Source organism: Haliotis asinina, chromosome 2 (genome assembly GCF_037392515.1).
Source record: "Haliotis asinina isolate JCU_RB_2024 chromosome 2, JCU_Hal_asi_v2, whole genome shotgun sequence".
NCBI classification, from domain to species: domain Eukaryota; kingdom Metazoa; phylum Mollusca; class Gastropoda; order Lepetellida; family Haliotidae; genus Haliotis; species Haliotis asinina.
The window spans coordinates 14,392,121-14,413,007 of NC_090281.1; the positions used below are offsets into that span (position 1 = coordinate 14,392,121).

Sequence of the window (20,887 nt, forward strand, 5' to 3'; positions counted from 1 at the left end):
CAAGTTTCACTTACATGGAAAAATACCCAGCAAGTTTCACTTACAAAGTTTCACTTACAAGGAACAAGGTCCAGCAAGTTTCACATATATGGAACAAAGCAAGTTTCGGGATGAATCGAACATGGTCCAGTTAGTTAGGTTCACTGTAGGATGGATAAACTTAACCAAAGTCCATTGTTAGGCCAGTTTGTCACAGAAAAAGTTAACATCATATACAGTGACAGTGTCTTCAGGCAGTTCCTGATATTCTCATCATTCACTTTGTATGCTGAGTTAGCTTAGTGGTTAAATCATTTCAAGTCCATGAAGCTGTGTAAAATCCAACTCACTCACTCCTTCAAGCCAGATTCACTTCACAGAAGATGTCGCCCTCATACCCTGTCACGTCACCACTTTCAAGATTCCCTTCAGACTATGTGCATCTGTCGTAGGGAGATCCCTTCAGAGATGTTCATATGGGCTCTAAAAGGGGTTTCAAATGGGTCCAGATATATAGGAGACACAGACAACTAGGAGCTGAACAGTAGCCCAATGAATCAGTATGTTAATTACCTGTCACACTGATGTAGACAAGATAGTGACAGGTGTTTCTTGTATGGCCCACTTCAGCCGCCACAGATATGGGAGGAATGTTTGTGCCGGCTGTCTGGAAATACTGATGTGTTATGGTCAACTTAACTAGTTTAGTAACTCTCATAACAGAGATGTTAGACTTTATGATGGTGCACACGGATGGAGTAACATAGTGTTTCCCACAGGATACAAAAAGGTCAGGGTGATGTGCATGCAAGTATCAGTTTATCCATGCATATTATTTTTCAAGGCTCAAGGAGCATCTTTTTTCACTTAACTTCAACATAAAATAAAAACTAAGAACAACCGGGTGTTGATATCTATTATTGTATTCTTCGTACACAAATTTTTTGTAGAACCAGCTGAAAGAACTGTCTCATTTTCTTCCGTTCTTCATGGACAGAAATGTGACAACTTTGTCAGAAAGGCACGGTGTGTCAGAAAAAGGACAGGGTGCAAAATAATAAGGGTAGGGTGCTAGCCCTGCGCCCTGCTAAAAATAGAAACACTATGACATGTTCTGAAAATGATGGTCAGTATCGAAAACTTAAGCTTACAACCTGTGACACTGATCAAAGTAGTTGATCAAAGTAGTTGATCAAAGTAGTTGATCAAAGTAGTTTTTAATTAAAGTGACTGATATACAGCTGCATGCTTTCAGTTGATATTGAAAAGCAGACATTCTTTACATTTATAAGTCTGTCCTGACAACAGGGTGCATAGAGGTCTTGTATTATCTTCATAATGTTTCTGACAAGTCTCTTACCGGCATTGTTGTCTCCTAGCCTTCAGGTCTGGTGAGATACTTAAGGTAATCCTGTAAATTGAACTTTCTAATACTTAAGCACTGGTAATGATGAAAGTTCATAATGCTATCCCAACACCTACCCCACACCCCTAAACCCAACAAAAGACTCCACCTACCCACACCCTTCAGTCAAACAAAAATCTTATCCAGCTTTTATAACCTTGTTAATATTGTCAAAGCGTTTTATTTCAAAATTTAAAACCTAATAAAGTATCTAATTAAAGTCCAATATTTAATTCAAGTGACCATTTTGAATAGAGTTCAAGGGTTACCGAGGGGCATGGAGTGTATATCCACATGACAGCCACTACCCATACATAACCATGATTTTGGCCAAGCCACACAGTCTGTGTATGAATCACATTAATTCAGGTCATGTGTAATACACCTCAGTATGGAACAGCATTCATGGTTTTAGTGCATGTGAATTTTGTTCGTTCTGATGTCCAGAAAGCATTATATAATCGAGGTCAATGCAAATTGAATACTTACAAGCTATACAGTTTCAAGTTAAGGAAATAAAAATGCAACATGAATAACTATAGCACCTTCTTGTTAAGCTCCCTCTTGCTTAGAGACATTTTTGATCAGGTTTTATGAGTACGCAATGTGTACCATCTTTATAGCCTTTCCGCTTCAGGAGGCAAGAGTTGATGTTAAGTCGACAGTAAAGAAGGCTGTATGTCTAGCCGGATAGCCATTGTATTAAGAAGTCAGATCTTATATGTTTACAAATTCCATGAAATATGTAGACTTTGTCAGATGTGTAGCAGTGTATGTAAGATCTGGATTCCAGATAAGAATTTGTCTTTGATTTTAATAAACGGGATATGTGCAATTGGTTGGTTTATATCCGTGATTTGTTTGTTATTTTACCACTTTATTCAGTATCGGAATGGTCAAATATATGTGTCAAGGTAGAGACTGCAATTTGGTAGAATCAGAGATTCTACTGGTAGAAGTTGCGATTGGAATCTCCACCAGTCGAGATGACATATGCATATGTTAAGGAGTAGTCATAATGGGAAGACACTCACCTGGTAGTCATATCTGTTGCTAAAGCAACAGTCACTGGAATATCAGGTCCTGCCTTGAATGTTTACCTGGAATGTTGCTCATCATACATCAAACAAATATTTAGACATAATAATTACACTTAAATGATATCAAAACTATTATGTGGTTTTGAAGTCTTACTTCAAAGTGGAAGGTCCATGGGTTAAGTATTCATTTTCAGAGTGGAAGATTATGGTTTGCTGGGTAAGCTCAGTATTTGCAGGTTTCCTGTTGTTAATGGTATTGTGAAACCCATAGACATTTTCAGTGGCTGTTTTTATGGCTTGGTTTTATTTTCAAAGTGGTGAAAGGTTTGTTTGATTTGGTTGTTGTTTAAGTTTATCGCCACACTCGACAATATTGCAGCTATACGGTGGAAAGTGGTGAAAAGCAATGCTTCAGGGTGTCACTTGCTGGGTGCAAGACATGGGCTGTGTATATGCAACTTCTGAGTAGTATTAGTACTCTAGCCTTCTCAGTAGTATTAGTACTGCAACCTTCTTTATAGTATTAGTACTTCTACCTTCTCAATAGTATTAGCACTGTACTTTTCTCAGTGGTATTAGTGTGACGTTAAATTTTTACTCACTCACTCACTTAATGGTATTAGTACTTAAACCTTCTCAATGATGTTAGGACTGCAACCTTCTCAATAGTGTTAGTACTTAAACCTTTTCAGTTGTATTAGTACTGTGGACCTAAGAAGATCTGGGTATAACAGGTCTTCAACAACCCATGCTTGCCACAAAAGGTGACTATGGTTGTCACAAAAGGCGACTATGGTTGTCATAAGAGGTGACTAACAGGATTAGGTGGTCAGGCTCGCTGACTTGGTTGATCACCAGATTGTCTGGTCCAGACTCAGTTATTTGCAGACTGCCTCCATATGGGTGGAATATTGCTGAGCATGGCGTAGCACTCACTCACTGTTCAAGGTAGATGACTCAACACTGTGTGCATGGAATCCCCGCGTTTCCTTGCCTTAGATCCCCTTGTATTTCATCAGCATATCGAATAGCAGAAGTTATGATGAAAGATGAACTATGTGTGAATGTGATGTGGGAAGTCTTATGAAAACATCGCATGAAAGGTGAAGGTCATAGATCTGTATCACTCATCATGCTGAAGGATATGGGTCAAGTCATGTCGATTTGCTCTTCTCCCAAGAAATAAACATAACAGACAGGTATAATGTTTTGATACCAGGTCATCAAAGGCTTGATCAACAGATGGCCATTGTTTGTGGTCAACAGAGATTTGGACACACACTTGTGAGATAGCGGGTTTTAAGTGTGGGAGGCCAGTGTTCTTATTCGGTACATATTTTACCCTGGAGAATCCACCTTTTTGCATGAGATTTTCAGAACATTGAATTTTGCATGCTCCTATAATTCTTTAAAAAGGAATATGTGAGGCTTTTTTCGCAGCATCAAGTTGATGTGCTACAGTATAGCTGGAGTACTAAAGCTGTATTGAAGCCAAATCATAATTTCACTCACTCCTGCACAATTCACTCACTCTGCACAATTCACTCACTCCTGCACAATTCACTCACTCTGCACAATTCACTCACTCCTGCACTATTCACTCACTCTGCACAATTCACTCACTCCTGCACAAAAGCACCCATTTTCTACCTCAGGCTCTTAGTCATCCATACACCTACTTGCTTATGCAGCTGCTTGCTCGCTCGCTCACTCACTCACTCAAATTGTTGTGTTGCCCATAGAGACATGTGATAACTGAGCTGGGTTTCAGTTCTATTTCAGTCTGTTTTCAGCATCAGTGCATGCTCTGGACAGGAAATGATTCAGATTAAGAGTACACCCACCCACACAACTGTGCTTATCCAAGATGGGACATGTTGCCTTCTTTCTAGCCTTGTGAAGTCACATTTTATGCTCTTTGAAGCTTGTTTTATGTGTTTCTTACTGACTTTAATGACAGCAAGTCTAGCTGAAACTAATGTAGTGACATATTTATCAGGCACACTGACAAAAATATTTTCATACACCTGAGTTGCAGGTTTTAATACACATTCTTCTTGATGCAAGACATGAATTTTGATTATTTTATGGTGAATCCTGGTCATTGATACAAGCTAAGTGGGTCACAGAACCTGTAAAGATAGCAGCTACTACTGTAAAATCTTAAGGATACTTTAATCTATCATTTTGACATTAATGCTAAGTTAACCCATCTTAAAGGGGGAGTGTGCTCTGCCAAACTGGCAGTCCTGGCCTCTTGCAGATATCCATAAAATTATATTCCTTTACTCTACTGACACACATTTATGATTTGTATTAATTAAATTGTTACTGTATGCCATAATTAAGTGAAAACCATTGTTTAGGCATGCACAAGAAGGGGGCTGAAAATGTTTGTCCAGGCCTTGACAGGTTTCAGGCTTAATTTCTCCATATATGGATATGTGTTTACAGGTGACACATTCTTTATCGTTTTGTGAAGTTTTAAAAGGGTTGATGAGATTATGTGGATTCAACCTAGGTGTTTAGTAAATTGTTCAGAGTGTCCATAATTAATCCGTGTTTCTATACAAGTGCTTTGTATGAAAATGAGTGTTCTGTGTGATCTGAGGTGGAACAAGGCCAGATTGTCAAATGATGACTACAGAGTAAGGGCAGAGTCTATGAAATGTATGTTTGTTTATGTAAGCTGATATTTGTCCTGGCAAATACTTGTAAACCCAGTTGCGACTGGGCCTTACGTCAGTGTTACAGCTATATATAGGAACGTTAACAATGTACACACAGGTAAAAGTGGGTCAGATGAGCTGGTCGTTCACCTACCTGTGTCATGACATACTGGATGTGGTTTTTAGCCCGATGTCTGGGTCACATAATCTACAAGTGTGCCTTTCAACATTCAGAAAGGTTTGATCTATAAATCATACCCAATCTTTGAAAGTAAATGTATACAGTCAGGTATCCAAGTTTCCCTAGAAACATGCGACTCAAGTCAAACTGTGGGAAGACCTAAATAATACCATATTTATGAAGGAAGTGGATTGGTATTGAACACAACTACATCAGTGACAGTGTGTGGGAGAGGCCTGACCCCATTTCTGTTCTGAATCAATGGACATCTGTAAATCTGTGCTTACTATAGGCAGGTTTTGATAACCAGAAAGTACAAGGAAGACAGTTTTTTTCATGGAGACAGCCTGTTTTTCTTGTTTTCCAAATAATCCAGAATTATGACTTTGATAAATAGCTAATATGTGTTTGTTGATGTAATGTTAGTCTGTGCTCACAGCAGGCAAAGCTAGATAACCAGTGAGCAAATTATCATAAAATCAACATGAATTTCGATCATTTTGGCGATTTTTTTCTCTTGCTTTTAATAAAAGTCAAAGAATCATACTGGGGAGAAAAACCCATATTTTTCCGTCATGGTCACCTTGAGAAGTTTTATGTACCTGTTGAAAATTGATCATTGCAAAAATAATGGAGGTGCCTAATTTACTTCTTTGTGTACATTACTGTGGCAAGACAGATTGCTGATAGTACCCTGAAAAAATCAGACGTTCTTTCACGACAGATTGCCAGTAGTACTGTGAAACAATCAGATGTTCTTTAAAGATATATTGCTGATGGTACGGGGAAACAATCAGATGTTCTTCAAAGATATATTGTTGATAATACTGGGAAACAATCAGATGTTCTTTAACTACTTAGTTGTATGTTAATCATCAGCTGTCACCATGGTACAGTAGAAGGTAATGGGCGGTGCAGGGTCTATAGATAGAATGTAATGTAGTAACTTCAAAGACTACTATCTTGGCTTACATCAGAGCTCCTTCCAACAGCTGGATAATCCATCACAGATGAGGCAGCTTCTGTTCTTTGAACATCTTTATTCTGACATTTTTTATGTCTTGTTACATCATGGATTTGGACATTTATTTGGGAGAGACTGTTTTCTGTAATTCATGCAAAGCATTAAAACAATTGTTCCTTTGTTATAATTGTTTACATAGAGGCTCATAGTGACATCATACAATGCAGTACATATATTCACATAAACGTGACTGTGCACAGTTAGCTGTCTGCATGAACAATAACACGTAGGATCACTCAAAGTTTATACATTATATGTAAAGCACTGTCTTTGTTCTAATGATTAGAGGTCATTATTTTAAAAAAATGTTGTTATTATTTAATTTTAAGTACAAAACTTGAATCAATATATAGTTACTGGTGTTGTCAGGACATATCCTGAGTTGATTATTATTCAGTATTTGTTGGTGTGAGCTGAAAGGGATATGGTGAATTCTACCTTCACTTTTCCTCAGTTTAAGGGGAGAGGAGGGGATGGTTGGCTAGTGGTCAAAGTGTTTGCTTGAACAGGGCTTAATTTGAACTGATTTACGTCCCTCATTAAGTTTGTGACATGAAAGCGACTCCAAGGACTGACATGTATAGGGCAGTGTAATCTGGTGAGGTGTAGGCGGCACCGTTGACTATACTACATCAAAGTGGACTTGACAGGTAGTGAAGATCACAGATTGCAGGACAGACACACTCCTGATGAACTTTTACCTTTACAGGCTGACCTGTGCCCAGAGACAGTGTGTCTGTTCATCTTAATATGAGCTATACAGAAGACATTGTTTATATTTCAAGTCTTTTCTTTCATTTTTGATGTATATCCATTAATTGTTATTGAAATGAGGGATGAAGGGGGTAGCCCAGTGGTTAAAGCATTCACTCAGCATCTTCAGAGACCCAGGTTCAGTTCCACTTTGGTACAGTGTGTGAAGCACATTTCTGGTGTGAGTTATAATATTGCTGGAACATTGCGAAAAGAGGTGTAAGACCTCACTCCCTCCCTTACTCACTCACTCTTTTGAATTGAGTGCAGTGGTTTCACTATGTGTTGCTTGGGGCAAATCAAAGTGTTGTTGAAGCATTGATGAACCAATTTCATCTCTGCAGAGTTACATACCTTACTTGTGCTAGCATCCTATGACCATATGTTTGAATCCACAATTTGCCTTGGATATGTTTAGCCCCATACCTATGCTCATGGTTTCACACCAATTGTAGTAATAAGCTATCTGCATCACTTCCATGCTATGATTTGAATGAATTACTGATTAATGATGCTTAAACCTAACTCGCTTGCTTCTTGAGATTTTGTACTGAAGATGATGGCATGAAACTCTGGTGTGCCCCAGCTTGATATTGCTGGAATATTGCTAAAAGTTGCATAAAACTAAACTCACTCGCACGGAAGATGATGAATTGTTCCAACTTGATACGGGTGTCAGTCTGTGTTGAATGTTTACTTGTGGTAGGTTATTATGTACTGTCTACCACCTTGGGTATGATTATACAGTATAAACACACAGGTAAATAAAACCCATATCCACCAAAGTACACATATTTTAAAAGGGTTGTGTTTACAGTAGATCTTTTTTAAAGTGATGTGGATCTGAATAGAAGGTTTTATTGGCATTATATATTTTGTTTAGGGAAAGGGACAGTTGTACAGATGTGTGTTTTTCTGGCCTTGTACTGTCAGACTGGATGTGGTGATCATGTTAGTCAGTCTGGACAGTGAAAATAAGACAAACACCGACCAACATGTGTCACACATCTAAAACAGGCCCCAAACTGCCCCAAATTCCCCTGTCAATATTGACTTGGCTTGTTATGTGACATTTGTGACTAAAATTGGTGTGAATGAGGACAGTATGAGTAATATACACAGACTGTATGTTGATATAAGTAATATTTGGTGTCTTCTGCCTCGCTATTAGCCAGATTTAACACTGGGGGTTTAATACTCGAATCGCATAGCTGGTAAACCAGACAGTGATGTTACATACTCCTCACCTCCGGGCTGATGACTTGAAGTTTAAGGAGCTGGTTTAGCATTTCTTTGATCATATTTGTTTAGTGGAATGACCTAATACCTGTGTGTATGTAACCCCCTACAAGTGCATTTCAAAGAACTGCAGGTATGAAATATAGGAGAGGGATATAAAGAAAGCTGTCAGAACAATTTTGTTAATAATGTTTATGTTTTCTGGGACTAACTGTTTATAGTGGAAAGTTTGAGATCATTATTTCTTTTGTATTTTTTCCAAGTAACTAAAGAAGTGAACACAATATACAGCATACCATGGATTTGACAAACACAAAGTAATTTTAGTTCTTTATGAAACATTGTTCATTATATGTATGTTGAATGAGATGTATAGCAAATAGACCCAATAAAGATCCAGGTTAGAATTGATCTTCAGTAACCCATGCTTGTCATAAAAGGCGACTAACAGGATCGGATGGTCAAACTAGCTGACTTGGTTGACACAAATCACCATATCCCACGTGTAGATTGATGCTCATGCTGTTGATCACTGCATTGTCCAAACCAGACTTGACAACTGCCATATAGCTGAAATATTGCCAAGTGCAGCATTGAGCCACAAACATTTAACGATAAACTGGCCAGGAGACCAAGATATAGTTTGTTATAAGCGTATTCATTATAAATTTAGTTTATTGTAGGATATAATGGTAGGTTATGCTGTATGAGTCATGTTGTTTTTAAATAACACAGATACCATTAGGATAAATCAGTCCTATCTCTGTGATTTCAAACTTCATTCCTCATCCCGTCATCTTCTCACAGTTGAGGTGTGAGATTATTCATGGTTGCTTTAGAGCTTGAGGGATTTGTACACCTCGATAAATTGTTCTACACCAGTGACTTCTAATGAATCATAGGCTATGATATAACCACAACGGATTATATTGCAGCTCAAGCGACAAATGTAAGTAAGTCTGCTGGCGATGATTGTAAGCCTTTCCAACGTGCATCACATGGGCTAGTTGCCCCATTGAGCAGGTCAAGTAGCCGGCTTAGTACCGTACATGCTCAGCTGGGTTAACTTTCATGCCAGATGATTATCTCATAATAATAAGGTCGATTATCGTGAGACAAATTCCATTCATTAGATACATGGTCATATTTCCAAAAAGCACTCTCTCTCTCTTTCTCACTCACTCACTTTCTATCCTTCCGGAAATGTATCCCTGTATGTAGTTTTTTTGTCCCTAATGGTATCTAACTGACAAGTGGAGTGAATATTTTTAAATCTTCACTTGATAAAGAAGGTAGTGCTTTAGATAAAGAATGAAATATTCAAATAAAAATAATAAAATCAGTTGGAAGCATGTCTTTAAGTTTGTATGTTTCTCTTAAGCACTATTGACTGAATACCAAGCAATCCCCTCTCAAAACCTTTATCAGAACATGATCCTATGATTGCTTTATGTAATCTACGGTCGATAGAAGGAGAATGTAAATCCTATATCAAGTAGAAGGGTCATGTGTTCAGCATGGTTGAAAGTACTGACCACAAAAGCTCCTTATCACTGCTTACTGCTGGCCATTGTTGTTGCAAGACACTTCAGACTTGACCACCACCCTCTCCATCTTTTGTCTTTTGTTGATCATTATTACCTAACACTGAGAGCAAACCATTTCATTTCTTGTTCGGGCAATAAAAGGATTACTATTTCGCCTTAGATACATGGAAGTAGTTGTTAGGAAAACTTATGTCATGTGTTAGGAACACATCATTTTATCTTATCTTTGATCTTTTTAGGATAATGGTTGATGGTTAATTGGTATACACTTCAATTAAAACATGCTCGTTTAAGGTTTCTTTCTGAATTCAAACAGACTCCAGGTGGTAGGAATTCAGTGGTGCTAACTGTTCTTTAACGATTGCTCTTTTTCCACTGGGCATGCTGGAAAAATGGTTCACCAGATTATGTTTCAAGGTTATTCAGCACCACAGCTAAAGCTTGAATCTGAGATAATGGAGTACTGTTCAGAGTGACAGCCTAGAGGTTAAAGTGTTCACTCATTGTCCTGAAGACCGGGGTTCAGTTCCCCATATGAGTACAGTGTGTGAAATCCATGTCTGGTGTCCCCTGCCGTGATAATGCTAGGACATAGTTAAAAGGGTAAACTTAACTAAACTCAAGCACTCACCCACTCAATTTAGGGACATTTAATCCAACTCACTCTCTCAATCAATCTCCTGTCCTTGTACTTCACCCAAGTTTTTCAGGTCATTGAAAGAAATATTGGTCAATAAAGTGATTATGGAACTATTTAGAATATGTTTAATTTTAACCTCTTCTGAAACAGCTGTTAAACTACTATTTTCACCTGTTGGTTGTCATGTGAATTTAACACCTGACCAATCGCTTTCATCTCCCACAATTCTCTGTCCGACACGGCTTGAAGGTTCCTTAATACATGCATGGTGTTCCTTGTCATTTATGCCTGCTACAAAAGCAGTCTGCTTCATTTACCTGCCATTTTGACTTGTATTAGAAGTGTAGTATTTTCCTGTCTGCTATTTCCACCATGTAATAAGCAATCATAAAGGACAGAGGGAGTCAGAGAGAATTCACCACAGGGGTGTTCAGGGGGTTGGGATGACTTTGAGAAGGACTATGGGAGGTTGAGTCTACCTAGGAGGAACAAATAGGGTCAAGAGTTGGCCATATTGTCCCACACGCCAAGGGCAATGCAGGGGAAGGGGACCTTGGCAATGCAGGGGAAGGGGAATAGTATCAGCCGTACAGATCACATTTCTGGCTTGACTGGACCTGTTGTTCTTTGGTGGAAAATAATCATGAAGTGGTGCCATGTAATTAGTATTCTTTTTTTCCATGAACAGAGTAGATTGTTTCTCCACTGATGTGGCAAAATATCACATTGACAGTTAATTGACCTATTGAAAAAGGTTGAATGGATTAAATTGCATGTTTTCATATTTTGACTTAGGCGTAACAGTCCTGTCCTTCAAGGTCAAAGGTCAGTGATAAAAAGACCATACTACCTGAAATGAAGAATGGAATCCACATACATTTGTTTTTAATGCCACTAGATGACCTACTTCTGATACTTAACTGATGTGGAAAACCAGTAGCTTGATCTCCTGGCAAAGTCATAGGAATAGAGGCTGACAGATATTAGTAGATAGCACTTATTGTTACCCAGTCTGTGGCTGGCATTAAGACTGATAGAACAAGGACTGGTGGTGTATATTCTTGTTAAACTGTGGCACGGTATCACATTGTGCTGGCACTAACTGATGAAACCCACTCACTAAGGCTCTGTCATCGTCCTTTACACATGAAATTGTCTGATTAACAAGGATGTTGGACGAAATAAATGAGACAAAGTAGCATTTATTTGATTTGCTACCAACAAAAGCATCGGATAATGCTGATTGTTGGATATACGGAGGTCGGATAATCAAGACTTGAGTGTATATGATGTTTCCACATGGTGTTGTGACAGTAACATTGTTTAAGGGTTGGGGATGTGGTTGGGTAGTGTACTGGTTAAAGCGTTTGCTCGTCATGTCGAAGACCAAGGTTTGACTTTCCATTTGGATACAGTGTCTGACGCCCTTTTCCGGTGTAATATTGCTGGAAGGTGCGTTTTGAAAATATTTATATTTTACAGATGTGCATGTTGGCTTGCCTGAAACTGAAACAACTGACACATGTGTTTGATATTCATAATGTCATGACCTATGAAGGGTTGGGTTAGAACTGATGTTCAGTAAGTGACTGATGTGATCGGATGGTCAGACTGACTGACTTCTCCGTTGTGTAGATTGATGCTCAGACTGTTGACCACTTGATTGTCAGTTATTTATAGACCTCTGCCATACAGCTGGAATATTGCCAAGTGCTGCTTAGTTTAGTTTTCACTGTTCTTCCAAGAGCCATGCCTAAAGGTCCTTCATGTTCAAACACTCTGTTAAACACAGAGATTGATTTGTAATAAGAGCATCATGGTTTAGGCATGTTTGTGTGTGGATCGGTACTGGAAATATTTCCATCAAGTTAGAGGATATATGTGACCGTAGATTACCAGGTGTGTTGAACTCCTGGTGAGGGTTGATAGCAAGGTCAGAGCTGTACCTTGAGGGTGGGTACCATAAACACTTGACGATGTCACCCTGTTGTGTCAAAGTTAACACACTGTTAGATTGTGGTCTCCTTTTTGATGTTATGGAAGTACTATGACACTCACTCAATGAGACCTGTGAAGGTCCAGGGTAGAATAGGCCTTCAGCGACCCATGCTTGCCATAAAAGGTGACTATTCTTCTTGTAAGAGGTTTCCAATTGTGCAGATTGATGCTCGTGTTGTTGATCACTGGATTGTCTGGTCCAAACTCAGTTATTTACAGACCTCTGCCATATAGCTCTAATATTGCTTAGTGCTGCTTAAAACTAATTTCACTCACTCATTCATAATGTTACTTTTTGTTCTTAGTTCCATGTCTGAAGTAAAACATCTAGTGAGTTCACAATTCCTTCTTGTTGTAGAATGTCAAGATATTGGTCAACTCCGCTAACAAGATCATAAAATGTATTTACTCCCATCAATAACGTGCGAAGCCCTGAGCCAACACATTGAAGTAGCATGATATATTGCCCGTATTGTAGTACTGTTAACCTGCAAACAACTCCTATACTCCTTCTGTAAAGGGGACTTTGTATTGGGGAACATGAAGCCAGCTAAACTGAAAGCCAGTAACAGCCACGGCCTGAGCGCTATGGACATCTGCTTCCTCGATATGAATAGAAACATGAGGATTGTAGATTTACAGGTGCTTGACCTGGCTGGCAAACCTTGGACAATTATAGTGGGTAGTAGGAAATAGAGACTGTTTGCCTCATTCAAATAGCAATTTATGTGTTCATTTCCATGTGTAGAACTGTTGTGATAATAGTGGCACATTTGTTGGATCTTGATTTTTTTTTCAGAATCAATAACAAAGAATTAGATACCAAAATTTTCATTTATATTTTTAAGACATATTCTTTTCTTTGACAAATCCATATGCATCAAAAGACTTCCAGGAATATGGGGTTAGATGAGGTCCCCCAGCAGCAAGTTAATTGGTCATGTGATCAGGCTCTGTGATCGGGATCACTGTTCATATATTCATGGAAACACTTGTACTTTCATGTGCTCCTTTGTTTTCATGAGTACTAGTATATTATCAGTCACTGAATTGTCTGGTTTAGATTTGAAAATCTACAACCATTAAAGTGTTGTTGAAGTTTGTGTGATAGTAGTGTCATGCAGTACCTTAGATCTTTGTAAATGTCCTTTTTACACGATTTTATCATGAAATTAGTGAAGAAAAAATACCAGAAAGATTAAAGCCGCCCCAAGGGTTTTCTTCTGTCATTTGACAAAAACATAAAATAGAGTATCAGATACCAGCCTCATAAACACATTGAGACATACTGCTTGGGGCACAACAACACCTCATACCAGGCTCCCAGTTACCTGTCTCAGATGGAGACATCTCCTGTAATTGATTGGATGCAAGCTGACTGTAGATAGAGATCACCTGGTATATATCAAACCTGTATCGATTCCTTTGAGAGACATTTAGAACCAGGGATGATAAACAGTAACGACTTTTTTTATAGACCGACAACTTCCAACTTTGTATCCATTGCAGTGAAGACGTTTGTGACTATCTATTAAAAAATAGTTTGGTTTATGTTAAAATGAAAGACTATTCATGTCTAAGTGCAGTATATAACTTCAGCAACCCGAAAGACATTTGCTTCAAGGAAATTCATTCACAACCTTTTATTCATGGATTGTAAATGTCTAACTATTGATATTTCTGAAAATCGGATATGCATGTGAAATAAAGATGTGAAGGCAGTGATCCAGATTCAGGTCTACGAATAGCGCAGTAATTTTATGTAAAGTAATGTAACAGTGACAGTATTTTAATGTGACTTTACATAGTATACACAATTCACTCTCTCTTATTTCAGCATCATGGGCGATGGGGTAGCCTAGTGGTTAAGGTGTTTGCTCATCAGGTTGAAGACCCAAGCCATGAAGCCCATTTCTGATGTTTCCAGCCATGATATTGCTGAAATAGTGCTAAAAGTAAAACCCCTATTCACTAGCTCACTCAGTGATTAAGCATTTAATGTTTTATGCTGCTTTTGGCAGTATTCCAGCAATATTCATGCTGCCAGTGGATCCCTGAAATGGGCCTCACTAAACACATGTGGGCAATCGATCCAAGGCCTTTGGTGTGATAAGTGAATGTTTTAACCACAGTGCTACCCCTTTGTTTAGTCTTGGTACTATGGATCATAGAGAGTTTTGACAGACTAATGCAACAAGTTAACCTGACAATGTTGCTGCTCACATGACCATATTGTGTCATAGGGCAATAGGCATGTATGCCTGATTTTGTCATTTATTGTTTGGGGTCAAGGAATGTGAATGCCAACTGATTATAGCATTTGCCTATCATGCCAAAGTTCTTGGTTTGATTCCCAACATTGTTACAATAGGTGAAGCTCATTGTGTGTGCCCCTTGTCATGATGTTCTGGAAACATTGCTAAAAGTATCGTAAAACCCAACTTAGTCATTCACTGTAATTAATTTTGGCCTTTGAGGTAGTGTTTTATAGTGTCTGAATCCCTCAACCTTGTAATTTTGTGTGAACCCATTTCTTTGTAGTTTAGTTTTCACTGTTCTTCAAGAGCCTGCCGATCCCAAGCAAATAAAAGACTGTCGATAAGAGTTCAGCAAGTATGTCGCTCTCTGCTGACAAAGAAAAGCCAGGAAGACACACCACTCTATGACCACCTCACTGTCTACATCAGATAATACACCCTTTAAGATTAGATAGCTTGATACCATGCCTAAAGGTTCTTCATGTTCAAACACTCTGTTAGACACAGAGATTGATTAGTAATAAGAGAATTATGGTTTAGGCATGTTTGTGTGTGGATCGGTACTGGAAATATTTCCATCAAGTTAGAGGATATTTGTGACCGTAGATTACCAGGTGTGTTGAACTCCTGGTGAGGGTGGAAGGTCAGAGCTGTACCTTGAGGGTGGGTACCATAAACACTTGACGATGTCACCCTGTTGTGTCAAAGTTAACACACTGTTAGATTGTGGTCTCCTTTTTGATGTTATGGAAGTACTATGACACTCACTCAATGAGACCTGTGAAGGTCCAGGGTAGAATAGGCCTTCAGCGACCCATGCTTGCCATAAAAGGCAACTGTGCTTGTTGTAAGAGGCGACTATCAGGATTGGGTGGTGCGGCTGACTGACTTGGTTGACACATATCATTGGTTCCCAATTGAATGCTCATGTTGTTGATCACTGGATTGTCTGGTCCAGACTCGAATATTTACATATCGCCACCATATAGCTCGAATATTGCTGAATGCTATGTAAAACTATACTCACTCACTCTCTCACTCACTCACTCACTCACTCACTCACTCACTCACTCACTCACTGTCCATGAGGACCTGAGTCAGAAATGTTTATCGGCAACCCATGCTTATCATAATAGAACAACAAACAGGATACACACACTCACTCCAGTACCAACTCAGTCTGCTCTCTTCTACACCAACTAACACCAACTCACCTACAAAGTGAACAAGAAATAAGTTACAATCTTTCTAATTAGTCTTAGCTTCTATTCACTCTGATGACAACACCTAAATGGGAAACATCAGTTGTGCCAATAGAAATAACTCCCAACTCCTCATCTGAGTATCACCCTATTTACTTGGATAAATAATGAAATATTTGAGCAGTGTGGTAAACATATACCTGCGGAAGTCCCCTGCAGGGACAGCAGGTTTTCCCCTCCTTTCTACCATTCATCTCACAGAGAGGGCTTCAGGTAACTACTACTCCAGATCAGCTACATACCTGCCCAAATGAGAAATGTAGATCACCTGGGTGTAAAAGTTTTCAGCTAATCGTGTACAAATCAGTATTTTCAGAACCCCCAGAGTGTGAATGAATGAATATTGCTATCAACAATTTTGTAGCTTCAGACTGTGATGTGAGTTATTATGGAATTGTGTATATTCCCAGTGTAGGTGTTTCAATTTGTGTATTGTCGTAAAAGGCGACTAACGGGATTGGATGGTCAGGTTTGCTGACTTGGTTGACACATCATCAGTTCCCAATTTCGCAGATAGATGCTCATGTTGTTGATCACTGGATTGTCTGGTCCAGACTCGATTATTTACAGACGGCGTAAAACTAAACTCACTCACTCACTCAATTTGTGTATCTGTATACTGGTCAAGTGTAGGTATGCTAGTACTTTGACTCATCTATTGCTGTAGATAGTGATCCAAAACAGAAGTTATACAAATATACCCAGGTGAGCATTGATGTATGGAATACCCAAGGAAATCCAAGTGCTTTTAAAATTCAGTAGCTGTAATCATCACTGTCCCGGGACAGTTGGCAGGAGAATTTATACAATATATGAAATGTGTCCTGGACATTGCTGCATTAATGCACTGGTGAATGTGTATCAATAGTGTGGAGATGGGTTGTCTCCTTAAGACCACCCAGGAATTGAAAATGTATTGAGTGTAATCGGATGGAATGTACTTTTCTGTATCCTCACATGAATGGGTAGAACTGTTACGGTTTATGATTCTGATCTATCACTGAAAGCAGATCATTTGAGAGTTTTTGAATGGTTGCTGGAGACAAAAGCCTTTCTCTCCAAACTTACTTCTAAGTTTTAATGAGACTTTAATCAGTCCATAAGTCATTTTATAACCTATTTAAACTTTCAGATATGTCTACATATTTCTGAATTGACATGCCAAAGTGTAAATTCCTTGGCTGGTTGAACCTATGAGAATTAGGCCACATCAGGGCTGTTAACAGTTTTAACAGCCTGTCACAGGGCACAAATGCTCCTGTGTTGGAGCCTTGAAAGTAGCTTCTGACAGATAAGCAACAAGTCTGGTTTATGACTTATGTAACTGATGACTCAGCAAAGCTGTACTCTAGCAGTCTTCCACCACCCAACTCTCAACCCTATCCTGAAAGGATTTATGAAATATTTCAAATTAGATACCTGAGAAAATGTTTATTTAAATCAAAATTGTGATATGGTTGAAATAGTGTGGGTTTTTTTTAGGGTTGAAGGTATTTGGCACACTAATGAAATATTAAGCCCTATCTTTGTATTAGTTTTATATCAGCTGAATACAATTGATCACATTGGTTGTGACCTGTATAATGAGTTGCTATAATTGCCATTAAGGCTAAAAGGGTACATATTATGTTGGATCCTTTTTCCCTATTCCCCAGAAGAGAATACAGAGTCTTTGATGTAAGTAGGTTGGTGTATAATTGGGGTGGTGGCCAGTGAGTTGATGTATTGATGACAGGGGTGGTGGCCAGTCTGTTTTCCAAAGTCAGCACCTTAAGACTGACTCATGTCTACCTCCTCTGCAGCTGTCCATGGTTGTCATGTTTGTAAACTTGCCTGAAAGGAAACAACTCACATGGTATATTTGGAATGTCAGGCTGAATTACTGTGGCCTCTGTGGAACTCTGCACACTTCCTTACAACTTTTGTACTTGGTTTAACAGTCTTGCCTTCTGACCCCATGGGGACTCCAAGCTAGAGCCCAATCCATTCTTGTCACTTCTGAACCTGCATTTTGTGACTTTAGGCAAGCAGAAAAGAACATGCTAGGCCTAGACTAGCAACTAGTTTCTGAAATGAACAGGTTTTATAGAAAAAAGTGCTCATTGTAAAAAAAAATAAATTTCCAGTACCTGATTCCTGCTGGAGAATCCAACTGGTCTCTAGTACCTGATTGTTATTTCCTTTTGGAGATTCCAAAGAATGGAAACTCCTTAAGATACAGGTTAGAATTGATCTTCAATAACCTGTGGTTGACGTAAGAGGCGATTAATGAGATCAGGTGATCACGATTGCTGACCTAATTGACACATGTCGTTTCCCAGTTGCTTAGGTCAATGCTCATGCTGTTGATCACTGAATTGTTTGGCCCAGACTGTCACCATATAGCTGGAATGTTGCTGAAAGTGGCCTTTGAACATGAGTATTTCTGAGAAATCTAATTTAGGCTATTTCATTCTGATTATAGATGATTATGTTTTTGCAGTCATCTGTCGTCAGGTTCTCATGCAAGATGTTACCATCAACATTGACGTTAATTTTGTGTTCTTCTTCTTGCAGAAAAGACCTACGACATTACCTATGTGAGGATACGCTTCCATTCCCCGAGGCCAGAGAGTTTTGCCATATACAAGAGGAAAAGTGATAATGATGAATGGGTCCCATTCCAATTTTATAGCGCTTCATGTGAGAGAACATATGGATTACCTCGACGAGCAGTTGTTACAAGGGAGAATGAAGCCGTTGCACTCTGTACGGATGAATTCAGTGATATATCCCCTCTGACTGGGGGTAGTGTGGCCTTCAGTACGCTGGAAAAGAGGCCCAGTGCTTATCAATATATAGACAGTCCAGTTTTACAGGTATGTCTGTGTATAGTCTGTCACAGTCCCTGAACAACATTATTTTCCTTATAGCCTAGCCCTCCCTGCAATGTTGTCTGTTACATAGTCCTTGAATCACGGTATTTCCCCTACAGCGTACACACAACCCATCCCCATCGGTGGGGTAGCCTAGTGGTTAAGGCAGTTGCTCTTTGTGCGTAATTCCCCAAATGGGTACAGTGTGTGTAGCTCATTTCTGTGTCCACTGTCATGGGTACATCCTCTTCCCACTGAGGTTACTTCTGTCATATCTTCCTACGTAACCTCTGTTCTACTACGGCCCTTTCATGGTGCGAGTGTTCAAGACTCGCGATTGGAGGCGTTCAGATTTAGTTGTGCAATTAGAGGCGTTGTTTCAAGAGTGAACATTGCAAGATCTCAGTTATTTCCGAATGCATCGGGAAAACTTGCCACTACCAGTTTTTGTTTCTACACACACATCATGGCAATTGATCCCTGCACTCTCTATTGCCAGTTTCTGATTTTCAGTTAAATGTGAAATACCGAATCTTTCCTTTGCACGTTGATGAACCAACTCCATGGGGCTGCCATATTGGAGCTAAGTCTATTTAACGTGTGCTTTGATTGGATAGTAACAAGGGAGATAATTCCTGCTGCGATTTTTTTTTGCCGCAAGGGGATTTCTCGATGACCTGGAAATATTGCCGTAGGAAGATATGATAGGAGTAACCACTGTGGGAAGAGAATGGCATGGGTATTGCTAGAATATTGCTAAAATCAATGTAAACCTAAACACACTCACTCACTTACTCTGTGAATGCTGGGATCTGTAAGAGCTGGTAGAATCTGTGAGAGGTGGGATCTGTGAATACTGGGATCTATGAGAGCTGATAGAATCTGTGATAGGTGGGATCTGTGAATACTAGGATCTGTTAGAGCTAGTAGAATTTATGATAGCTGGGATCTGTGAGACCTGGTAGAATCGGCAATCGAGTGGATCTGTGAGAACTGATATCTGCAGGAGCTCGTAGAATCTGTGAATACTGGCATCTGTGAGGTAGAATCTGTGAGGGGTGGGATCTGTGAGAGCTGGTAGTATCAGTGATAGGTGGGATCTGTGAATTCTGGGAACTGTGAGAGGTGGCAGAATCTGTGAGTACTGGCATGTGTGAGAGCTGGTTGAATCTGTTATAGGTGGGATCAGTGAGAACTGGCAGAATCTGTGATGAATACTAGGATCTGTGACAGCTGATGGGATGTGGTCTGAAAGATGTGGGATCTATTAATGGTCATATCTGTGAGAACTTTGGGGTCGGTGAGAGCAAGGATCCATATTTCTTGAATTTCTGGGACTTGTTAGAGAGTCTGCAAACATAGCCAATAAGGAGTTGACTTAGAGATTAGCCTGCGATGTGATAAGAAATGGGGTCAGTGACATTTCGTTCACACTGTTGACTTAAATAGGAGGATAAATATTCCTACATGTATTTCAAGGAGAAACAGGTTAGAAGGAACCACATTGTTGTTTATATCTTTTATGAGCAGCTTGTAAAGTTGTGCATTAGGTTTCCATCACTAGGCTGGGGTTGTATGTGTTTGAGTTGATAAACAGTAGATAGTGGATGTTTGAGTGGGAAGGAGGGCCCAACGTTAGTGTCTGGACATTGCAAGATATATTCATCAGTTGTTAAAAGGAAACAAGTTTCTGTATTATATCTTGGGAACCCTATCCCTACCAATATTATAAGTGTATGCATGCACATACACCAGAAGTGCAGTGGAAGGGAATTCGTATCTACAAGAAATGCCTCTCTTCCCAAACATGCACCTGCACACTCACTCTGAGAGCGGAACTACATGTGTAGGAATCCCCTGTTGCTTGAACAACTCACTACTGGCTTGTATAGTTACCCTCCACTACAAAAGTTGGGAATTCCCTCCTACACATGTAGCGATGTCCAAGCATGCAAACTCGCACTGTTACCAGAGCTACCGGTGTTGGGGATCCCTAGAACTTTCTGAGGTCTTTAAAGTAATATGATACGTAATAGT

The 20,887-nt window shown here is 39.3% G+C and overlaps 1 protein-coding gene across 1 annotated transcript in view; it reads left to right on the top strand.

Annotated features, from left to right (window-relative positions):
• LOC137273283 (laminin subunit gamma-1-like) overlaps positions 1 to 20,887 on the top strand; it is a 94,827-nt gene that overhangs the window by 32,171 nt on the left and 41,769 nt on the right. Inside the window, exon 2 of the mRNA XM_067805831.1 lies at positions 18,552 to 18,853. Within this exon, the coding sequence (XP_067661932.1) occupies positions 18,552 to 18,853 (302 nt within the window). The remainder of the gene's footprint in view (positions 1 to 18,551; positions 18,854 to 20,887) is intronic.